Here is a 12,033-nt window from a genome sequence, read left to right on the forward strand (position 1 = left end):
AATGAAATAATCTCTCTTTCCTATATTCAGATGGTTCTGTAAATATATTTTCTCATTTAATCATTTTCTTTATTTTTCTCCTTATTTTTTATGTGTATTTTCTAAGAAGTTCATTATTTTGATATAACTAAAATAGAAATCATGACAAAGATCACAAACGGCTCCCTCACCAGTGAGTTGGAGCTAAAGCTGGTGTATATGGAATAAAAAAAATATACTTGGAAGCATTGGGAAGAAACGCAACAATAGATTTGTCTATGGTTGCGTTTGTCTATGGTCGCGATAGACAGATTTGACAGTTTCAAGCGTGAACGCAACTATCGGAACTGTAAAATTGTAATACCGACAACCAGATAGCTATAATGGCACTTATATCCTACTGGATGTTATCCAGCGAAAATTACTTTTAATAATTTTCACAAAGTAAGCACAATTTTCAATTCAAATTAATTTTTCTTTTAATTCATTCAAATAAATTTTCAAATATAGTCAATTACAAAAAAACTGCCAATTAAATTTTTACTAGTCAACTCAAAATCTATTTGTAAAAAGTTATAACTATGGGACGTGCCAAAAAAGAAGGGTCCGCACATTCACAAAAGAAAATACTTAAAGGATTTAAGGCAGAACTAATAAAATATCGTCGAAATGAAAAGAGGATCATTGAATATTTTAAAAAGGAAATAAGAAAATATAAAAGAACTCACAAGCGAACAATTACCCAAAATTTCGAAATTGCCTTAAAGAGGCTATTAAAGGAGGATGCTACAAAACGTTCAAAATTTTCGGCTTTCGTTTCATTTTTTATAAAAAAAAATTATGAAAATTCGTACCGCGATACAGAAAATAATTCGGAAAATTTGTCAGTGGATAGTAGTACGACGAGTATGAGTAGTTTGAGTAGTATTAGCAGCATGTGTACTATAAGTAGTTGTAAGTACGAAGAACATATAAAAAACATTTCGGAAATATGCTCGAAATGCAATGCTAGCGAAGTTTCTTTTCGTACATTTGAATACACTTCTACACCAACTCTGTCCGAAAATCTATCACGTCAAGGTGAGAGCTATTGTGAATACAAATCATATGAAATAGAATCACAAAATGGAAATAAAATTGACCAACAAAGCTTACGTCGAACACTGCAATTTCCGAAACTTATTTCTGTATCTTCAACCAGTAATGATGAATTATCATATAGGCAGTTCTTGGAAGGCGATTCGCAAGCTTTGTCATTTAACAACAAATTAATGAATGGATTCACCACTGCGATTGAAAAATGCAATTCAGAGTTTTCGGATTCCAGTTCGGAATCAAGTATATTGAGTTTACCTTCATTACCTTCATACCCTGGTCAACATTGTAGAACAAGGGCAAACTCAACGAAAACTCGTAAAAGAAATAGAAAAAAGAAAAGGAATCGTTGAGTTTGTATACTTATAACGCATTGTAGGTAAATTCTGACATAGTCATAAACTTAATTAACACGTTGTTTTTATTTAAATGAAATCCAGATTTCATGTCCCTTCTCTAATTCATACTATAATACTCTTAATAGACTGTGACGCACAATATATACTGTTTCAATCATATCTATCCGATATTTTGTTTTTACCACACCATATCTTGTATCAAACACAACACTCTCTTGTAATATATTGTTTCTTTTAATATGCTCTCTGGGTCTAAGATATTTGTTTTGCTGAAAATTAAACTTTTTTAAAATGTCTTTAAATTTCACAAAACTATTCTTAAGAGCCGATTTAGTGTGAAAGTTATAGACATGTTCAATTGTTTCACAAAAAAAAACACAGTCAAGTATAATCCTTATCGAATTCTTTTTGCTACACACATCGGGTTACACGAATTTATATAGCGAAATATTAAGCCTACCGATCTCTGTTCATGCAATTGATTACTATATAGTTGATTCAAATCTGTTCTTATTCATTTATAATATGTGATTATTATGATTATAGTATGATTTAGTGTTTACTAGGAGATGATTATTTTGCTCGATCTATTATATATACTATAATTTTAACATTTTTCAATAGATAACCATTTTAATTTATGAAGAAACAACTTGACACGCAAATAATGTGTCAACCGGCTGGGTGATTTGAGGATTTTGGATATAAGTTTACAATTGCATACTGTACATATTAATAGTTCCAGATCTCCAATTTGCTCGTATAGCTCAAATAAAACCAAAAAATTTTAATTACATATAAGATTCATGACATTGTGGGTGAATTAAAAATTATGTACTGTTTATTAATACAGATTAATACTTTTCTTCTAGGTTTCAAATAATTCAGAAAAGATACAATATTGAATAATGTGAGTATCTTAATGGATATTGAATATTTGAACTTAGTTCCTATTAAAGCAAACAGACTAATTTTCATATTTTCGGGTTTTAAACTGTTTCAGACTAAACTCTATAGACGCACAAAGTGGGTGCTAAAGATATATGATAACTGACGATTTCGGCAATATTCTTAAAACCACAACTGAATTCATCAATCATTTAAGTTTTTTCATAATTAGGTAATATGAAACTACAATACCCTTTAGACAATATAACTGAAGACCCGAAGATTTCTGGAGAAAATTTGGATTACCTGATTGCGAATATTCTTTTCAAATTTATACTTAAACCCTTCAACCCTTTATTTTAAAAATTGATTTTGTTTAAAGAAATAAAAGTAAAAATTTCATTGGCAAAATAAGTCTTTCCTTCACATCGTCACAAAAATATTCAAATTTTGTATGAAAAGCTCGATGGTGTTTTTACGTATACATTTGTAATGATAATGTATTTATATTTCTATATGCAAATTTATTATTACATATAATAATATTACTAATAATAATTGTAGTACCTATTAATTTCTAATTGGAATGTCATAAATGCAGGTGGAGACTATTCATTCCTAACACAAAAACTATCCTAATGGGATGAGTGGTCTATTTTCAGAACTAGACTCACAGGTGTGTCAAAAGCTATACGAACATTCCGTCACAAAACCGATACATTTTAAGGATAGATAAGTCGAATATCTAAAAAAATACATCGGTTTTTATTCTATTTCATATTTTTCTGTTTGGAATAATCGAAATCACTTAACTTTTCTTGGCTTAGAAATTATGCACTTAAAAATGTATTTCGGAAATAGTCGGTTATTATTTCAAAGAACCTCATATCTTAAAATTTAAGAAAACATTTTTTCTTTTAATTTTTTTATTTTTAATTGATCAAAATCATGTAGTTTTTTGAACCTACAGAAAACTGTAGGTGCTAATTTGAAGTAGACTAGTTTTGATATCTCCTTTTTCTAATATGCGCAAGAATGTCCTCGTCGTATTTGAATATTTTTTCGTGGATATTATTGAATATTATTGTTGAACAGATATTGAAGGTGTTTCAAAACTTTTGTTTGCTAATCTATAATAATAATGATAATCTATGATGTTTATAACAAAACGAATTGGAATATTTGTAAATAGAGATAGCAAATGGGCTAAATTGAGGAACTATAACCGCGCCGAAATGAAAAATTCGATGTATATTTATACCTTTCTATTATTAATATTAATATATGTAAGTAAACTTATCCATTATTTTATTAGTGGAATGAAATACTTTACATAGAACTTATAATAATGAACCTTAATCATTTATTGGAAAAATATTAAAGTGATGATTGCATTTAACGAAGTGCAAAAATACCTAACATCGACAATAAAAATTATTTTAAATCAGTCCAATTTTGCATATAGTTTCTACATTGATTGAATATAGAATTGTGCTTCTCAACATTATTTTGGGGAATATCCCACTTAAAGCTTTTATAAATTTTCATATATTTCTACACAACGTACATAAGAAGCGTTTGGAAAGAATATTTATACCACTTAAAATTTTTTTTTTGGTTAGTACAGTTTGTATACGACTGGACTTTATATAGGAAATTATTTTAAAGTTAACAATGTAAATTTGAAAAGCCATTAAATTTAGACTTTGTGAGTCATGGGTAAGATTAAAATCGCATTCAGTACATTTTCCTACTTAATTCTTCAAAGCAACAAAATATCTTCAGTAAAGCTAATGCATTCTTCTTCAATGTCTCAATATTTGATTAATTCTTATTATATGAAGAAGTGGTGATAATCACTTTCACTTTCCTCATCCATTTTAAAATTGTATTAAATTATCAGACTCTGATGGAAATATTCAAAGAATCAAACAATAAATAACAGAAAACTTTCTATATATTATATAAATAATATTACATATTATACTATATAAGCGTAGTAGACATTTACATTAAAATCAGCTAATAAATATCATACACTTTTAAGCATGTTTTGTATAATGATTTCAGTAAACTTTATGAGAATTATAAATATTAACCATGCGTAATTTATATTAGGTGTGCTATTTAAATGCACTTTAATCATACATACATATTACATACATACACTCAGGCACCATCTGACTCTTAATACAGATGGGTACAAATCTATATTTTGGGTTACTGTGTTCTTGTATAAAAACAAACACAACATCTAATACATATTTTTTACCAAATATTACAGTATGTAGTTTTGATATTGTAAAATAATATTGAGCATTATTCATTCTGTAATACATGATTATAATTATAAAAAATGTGAATGTTCCATAGTAAAATAAAAAGCTGTTTCGATCCAGGCATTTTAATGAAAATACTAGGAGTATAAGTTATCTCTTATATTTTTCATTTCTTCAATTTTCAAAGAAAATATCAAATTTTTCATCAGTGTATTTACTGACCCGTGATACTGACTATTATCACGGGTTCTCCGAGCTATAATACAAATATCTGTGAATGTACTCGCAATATTGTTCATATTTATAATAATGAGAAAGGTGGTTTCAGATTTGGGAATAAAAAAAATTTGTATTTGAAAAAGAAAAATTTGATCAAGTTACCGAAAAAGTTTTTAAAAATTATTTACTTAATTGTGTTATACATAAAGTTATATAAAAATTATTTTCGGTCAGTTAGTTTCAAAATTTTAGCTCCTCAAAAATTTTTGGTATTTCTTTTTTGAAAAATTTTAGAGAGAATGGCTGTTTTCGTTCCAATCTTTATAATTTTTTCGAGTTTGCTCTTGGTATTCTCGTTATTTTATTTAACTCACGTTAAGGTTCAGATGAAAAATAAACGCCGGGTAGAGCAACTGAAGCTTCAGGAGCAAGCAGCGCTAATTGCCGCAGAAATAGAAAAAGAGGAAGTTCAATCAGAACATGAAGATGAAGTCAGGGAAGATAATAGCTCTATGAAAATCAAAACAGACAATTTCGAAAGGGTGAAAGACTTATTGTTCAAGGCGACAACTATGCGTTCTGCTGAGGAATTCGAGCCTGACGAGAACGTGTCAAATGTTAACTATTTTGGAAACAGACAGAACCCAGTAACTAATGTTAAAGAATTTTTGAAATGTATTTCGCAAAAACATTTAGAATTCAAGTGAATACTCTTAGTTGCAGTATTAAATCGACCGCAACTAACAAAAAGTCTAGCAATGAGTCCCCTTCGTTTCTGTAAGTAATGTTCGATTTTTTTTTTTTACTGTCAAAATTCAAAATTTTTTTTATGTCAAACTGAAATTTATTGCAAGGCTAATATTAACCAAACCTAATATTTTTTATTTACTACATACGTCAGAGACTGATTACATTATATTATTGATGCCGTCTTTGAAGGAATGCTGCGGTTTGAAAATTGGCATTCAATTAGTGGGGGAAAATTTGAACTTTATGGTGTTATATTGTATCGAAAACTATCAACACGCGTAGTCGACTAAAATCAGAGAACGTTATTGGAGTACTCTGTGTGGCTGGTAAGTCATCACTAAACAAATATGTTCAGAACTGTGGTTAAACTTTAGTTATTTAAAATATATCGACAACAGTATTTAAACAAATTACGAATAGTTATCAATTTGGGTTGTTCAGAAAATATTCGGTGTTTTTTCGTCCGCTTATATTAGCGACTAATAACGAATCAAAAAATTACAAAATGGGTCCGGAATTCGAAAAGTGAAAGACTGTTTATTTTAACATGACAACGACAACACATTAATTCCGTGTACCAAGTGTACAGTTCCGATTTATATTTACATTATAAAAGGACTGTGAAGTGTCTTTGACGTAGCCGGAGGCACAGATGCAAATAGATTCCAGAAATGAGATTATTTACTCAGATCCAAAATCACATTGACGAAATTTCGTAAGACTAGGTTAAAAAAATTTTTTTTTCGAAATCAGAAAATATATACTTATTTCCAAATTTGATTTAAAAACAACGAATGCTTTCTCTTTATCTCACTTTATTAGTAATAAAAATCTAAAAATCTAATATTTAACTACTTTATAATATTTTTTTTGATTTTAAGATCATTTGACAAAATGATATGATACTCTCAGAAATATGCGCCAGATCAAAACGTGTAAAGTTAATTGTAGAGATATTGTCAATACACCAAGTCGATTACTGCAGATGCATTTTCTCGGATGTGGAATATTATAAGTAATTTTGAGAAAAGTGGACTTTGCGGAGGTGGTTCATATTTATTGTTATTAATGAATCACGTACCAATTGAAAAAATATGTTTTAGAAATTGCCAACGGCATTTTTAAACAAAGGTATTAGTGGATAATTCATATATATCCACAGAACAAAGTACTATAATGAGTACTTTACTTAATTAATTTTTAAAAGGAGTACAAACAGGTATTTTAGCATAACAGTGATAAAGCAGTAATTTGCTTTTTACAAAAAGTTTAAACAAATTTTAAGATTTATATATTTTATATTTGCGATATATCAATTCTTATGATGGCACTAGTCTTAATAATGAAGGTAATAAACAGGATTTATTAAAAACTTTACTATATTAAAATTATACTTTATTAAATTTTGTTTTTAGAACTCACACAGTTTGGACAAAAATGTTTACTGACCATAACAAAAGAGACATCCTATTCAAGGTCAAGCCTCAGTTATGTTGCCGTAGCCAAGGTATAAAATTTTCCGAAGACAAAGAAAAATGTTAGAAATGACTGCTTGGTTTACCTGGTATCATTTCTAAAGAACCGTAAAAATACTTCAGAAACGACGAGCAATATCTGTAAGGAATGATAAGTCCTAAAAAACATTTATATACACCACATAATATTTTTCTTTAATATATATTTGCTTGCCTCTACAGCTCCCTTATGTTATTGTGTCCTTGTAAAGAATAAATGGTTTCAACACTGTAATCGACGGACATCGTCAATTTCATGTTTCGGAAGAACCAAGCCGTAAACAGTTTTGTGTATAAATTGTGAGGTCTATAGAACTATTCAAAGTAAAAATGCATTCAATTTTTAAAAAGTAATCAATATCTAAATAATTATGTGTATTATAGATTCAACTGAAGAGTGTATAAACTAAAGCTGTTGCTGTCCAAAAGTAAATACTGTCATAATCGTAGTTCTATTATTGTCCAGATTGAGAACAACAAATAGCAGTTCTCTCCCAGTAAAATTTTTCCGTTGATAAACTTTCATTTAATAAATATCAATAATAATAATGTATACCATCGTTTTATTAATATATGCACTTTAATATATTTATAAGAGTACTTAGATATATAGTGAATCTATTATTAGTTCAGATATACTTTTTAAACCGCTTTAAAGAGTTCATTATAATATGATCTGGACAGCAGTTTTAAGTTGAATATGGAGATACAAGTGTATATATTTATTAAACTATCCTAAGAATAGAATTTCATATATATTATTAAAATTTTTATATATTTTAGAAATATATATTGCAGCATTTGACAAGGAATTTGATATTATGGTTTACCTAAAATTAATGAACCTTACATATTAAATAAACGTTTAAGAAGATGATCTGTAACCAGATATAATATTTATAAAAAATTATTATAATAAATTATTAAAATTAACTTTTTTTATTATAAACGACTTATTATATATATATATTAGCGTGCCATTTAGAAATTTGAGCAATTTTTTTTTTTTAAATCTGTTGACGGGGGATCGGTTCTATTTACTAAAAATAATAATCTGTGTAAAATTTTAGTTCAATTGGGTAAGTGAAAAAGTCGCCCCAAGACCACCAAAGATTGGAAAATAACCATTTATTCCATAAAATTCATATTTGATTATTTAATACGGATACTAATTAGAAGAGTAAGCAAACTTTAATTCAGGTTTGATAAGCAAAAGTTGTATTGTTGATTATAATACATAGATTAATTAACAAAAATATAGTAATCAAAATATTCGGGAGATAACTTCTTGATCCTAACAAAAAAATACGGATGAAATTTTAGTGAAAAGATATCAATATCTCAGAAATTGTAAATTGTTGGTCCTATAAACGTCCTTTAATATGATAGCTAAAAACTGTATGATGTCCAAAACTGTACAGAACCAAAAATATTTTATCAGAACTATTACAAGGAAAACTGTAAATCAGTAATGAAATTTTTTTGTTAAAACAAGTTTTCAACTACAAAAAATAATTAAAATGTTAAAATGTAAAAATTTAAAAAAATGATGTTTTTGATGAAAATGTTTGAAAATAGTCCAATTCCAAATTCCGAAACACTGCTCCTCCAAAATTCAATCACATACAAAAACATGTAGTTGCTATCTATAAAGAATATTAATAAAACTAAAAATTTAGGTCTGAGATTTATTATTAAAATATATTTTTTAAATTAATTGTCATTATCATATTAATGAATATATATCTTTATATTCCGAGCAAGCAAACAACTCTCAAAGTTAAAACACGTTGGTACATCTTGTACTATAACACCCAATTGGACTTACCTTTGGCATGTTGAACTTACTTTGGTTGGTTCGTTGTTTTAAGTGCCGCTAGAGTTTTTTCTTCTATCTAAGTAGCCTATAAACACAATTTTCTTTCCAGAAACCAGGTTCTATTATGAACCTGCAAAGCTTATTAATTCGTAGACTTCTATAGTGAAATGTCTTAATCTTGTTAGCCCTCGTTATTAGCAAATAAAGTACTGATTATTTTATTCTTTAACTTTGTGGTTTTACTCTACTTTCGAAACTTACGATATACCTTCTGCTCAACAAGTACGGATTTTGTAAATAAGACATACAAATTTAAATTTTATTCCAAATTTATTTTATCTCCTTCAAAATATGCTGCTTCTGAAGCGATACATATACGCCAATGCTTAACCCAACTTTCCATACACTTTTCGTAGGCCCGTGCAGCTATGGCTTTTAGTTCCTTTGGCGAATTCTCTTTTACCGATTCAATGGACTCAAAACGCTTACCACGAAGGGGCAATTTGAGTTTCGGGAACAGAAAAAAGTCGTACGGATCCAGATCTGGCGAATATGGTGTCTGAGCGATGACCGTGCCTGAGCCGTGTTTGGTCAAAAAATCGCGTACAACAAGAATTTTCCATAGTAAAAATCGCTTAATGCACTTGAGATAGTCCCACTGTTGCTGTAAACAAACTAATTGACAGATGGCGCTCAAATTTGTACCATATGTCAAGAAATGGTATACCAACATAACTAAAATTTTGTAAAAGGTCTAGAATGTATAACTAATAAAAGTTTTAGAGTTTGTTTAATTAGAATATATAATGCATGAGATCCACAATCGTTTCAGAAAAAATTGATACTAAAAATAATAGACTGAAGTAATAGGACTAATTCGTAAATCTTTTTTTTATTTCCAGATTCAGCAGCCTCATATTTCAGTTAAATATTATTTATTTTTGGTATGGTTGATATTCTAAACAACGTATATATCACAGCATATCCATTTCATATAACAACTTTTTCTAGTACCTCTGAAATGCTTATATTTGGGTAAGTAATTTTTAATATCTTAATTATCTAATAGTTAAATATTATTTAAAATATAAAAATTACTTTTATTCATAAAATTTTATTTAAATTGCTGGGAATAACACCATTCAAAGCTGTTGAACACATTTATATAACTAATAGTCTAATATTTTAGTGTTCATGATATAGTTTGTATCCATACGCAAATACTTTAGTCTACCAGGTCCATAGATGGGCACTTCAATGAATTCATTACCACATATATTAGGTTGTTACTGTTTCATATAGTAAACTCTGGACCATCACCGGTAGTAGGCGATTTTAATACTTGTTTACTTATCTTGTAAACTAATCTGAATCAATAATTCAATTAATTTAAAATAATAAAAAAAATTGTTGTTGTAGTTCACTACTTTTTGAAACCTTTTGTTTATAAATGTAAATTTTTCATTTATTATGATTTGAAATTATTTGTTCAATATTGATTAACATTTATACTTCTTTTGACATCAGACATTTTTCTTAGAGTTCTCGAATGATGATAACAGCGGTCTATTTTTATAATAGTATTTACCTAAGTATAATAAATCATTCTATTTTTCTTAATAAAAATCACTAGAATTCTTCCTTATAATAATGCTACGGTATTAATGCAAATTATAATAAATAATTTATTACATGTCTTAAATTTGTTTATTTTGCTTCAACTAACCAAAAGTGTTTAACAACAGAACTGAGCAGCCATCCTTCCTCTAATCAAGCCGTTATTAGCATAGAAACCCAATTCCATGGGCTTAACAAAATTTTTTTATGTGAGTATCTTGTGTTTGCATAAAATCTCAATAGGAGCTCCATTTCATAATTTAAAATTGAAATGATGAAAACGAAGAAAAGAAAATCTTTCTGTATCTGGCCAGTCCACTGTATTTGTGATGCTAAGCATTAGTAAGCCAATTTCTATCAAAAAAATTTCGAAAATTTATGCAATGACCAGATTCCTCGTAAAACAAAAACATTTGCTGTTAACCGTTTGAATGCAGTTAGGAGTTGAAAGCCTGCATCTGCTTAGGGATGCTGTATTTGTTTTGTTAACTGAAAAGACACAGAATACTCACAAAACACACAGATGGACACACAGAAAACGAGGGAAACGTGAAAAAAATTGTAAAAATGCTTCTCTAAAATAAATAAATGAAATTGTTAAATCACGAAGTAATCGCAACGGGCAGCGATTGCAACAATGCCAGCAACATGATTTCATTAAGGTCGAGGTTATGCAAACATTTTCAGTCCATCGCTGCGGATGAATGGAAAATAAATTTAATTTAAAGAGTTCTCTGCCTTCACATTCGAATGCGACAAACTAACGGCAGTAGTTGTGCCTATTCCCGCTTTTCCATACTTTTTTCTTACATTTTTCACATTTCCTATTGTTTTTCCCATTTCACTGTCAGCGGTTAATTTGCTCAGGTTCCCAACTGGTGACTGAATGCAGAATAGATGATTGAACCAATCTATTAAAACGATTTGTATTTACTTGTACGAATGAATAAGGCGAGTGAATAAGTGATGTGAATAAGTTTTTAGTTTAGTTTTCAATATTTGAACTTAAGTAAGTTAATTAGAAATTATGACAGATATAAGTTTGGTGTCAGATACTGAGTTTAATCAGAAAAATTCAAATATCTATGAGAACTTTTAAAACAGACATTGTTTGCATGAGATTACATCGTAAACATCGTATGTAATATGTTATTTTGTTTATAACTACTTCCAAACATATATATTTTTATAAGTTTGTAAGAATTCATTATCTTACCAGTGAGGTAATTTTAAGGCTTAAAGTTAGATATGATTAAAATAATTAATGTATTAATTATTGGAATAGATCATAAAATATAAAGATAAGAATATAAGGATAGATTCTTCTTCTATCATCCTCATCTCATAGTGGAGCATAAAACTTAAAACTTTGAACGATATTGGTTTCATTTATCGTGACATTTTCGCTTGAATTTGGCACTTCCAGAAACCTTGTGGCAGCTGCTAAAGCAGGAGGATCTCTTACAGTGAAGCGATTACCTCTTGGAGTAGTTGTATCTCTATTTTCGTTTATC

The 12,033-nt window shown here is 28.5% G+C and overlaps 1 protein-coding gene and 1 long non-coding RNA gene across 2 annotated transcripts; both read left to right on the plus strand.

Annotated features, from left to right (window-relative positions):
• The first annotated feature begins 495 nt into the window (after window positions 1-495).
• On the plus strand, window positions 496-2,236 carry LOC119690087. Its single transcript, XM_038105079.1, has 2 exons — window positions 496-1,453; window positions 2,058-2,236. The coding sequence occupies exon 1, from the start codon at window positions 561-563 to the stop codon at window positions 1,425-1,427; it is 867 nt and encodes a 288-aa protein (XP_037961007.1). The 5' UTR covers window positions 496-560; the 3' UTR covers window positions 1,428-1,453; window positions 2,058-2,236.
• A 2,816-nt stretch (window positions 2,237-5,052) lies between these two features.
• LOC119662456 lies at window positions 5,053-7,636 on the plus strand. The gene is made up of 6 exons (XR_005250780.1): window positions 5,053-5,596; window positions 5,721-5,895; window positions 6,451-6,917; window positions 6,985-7,185; window positions 7,267-7,407; window positions 7,468-7,636. It is a non-coding gene; the product is annotated as an uncharacterized LOC119662456 (long non-coding RNA).
• The last annotated feature ends 4,397 nt before the right edge of the window (window positions 7,637-12,033 follow it).

The sequence above is a fragment of the Teleopsis dalmanni genome, chromosome X (assembly GCF_002237135.1).
Source record: "Teleopsis dalmanni isolate 2A chromosome X, ASM223713v2, whole genome shotgun sequence".
Taxonomy (NCBI): Eukaryota; Metazoa; Arthropoda; class Insecta; order Diptera; family Diopsidae; genus Teleopsis; species Teleopsis dalmanni.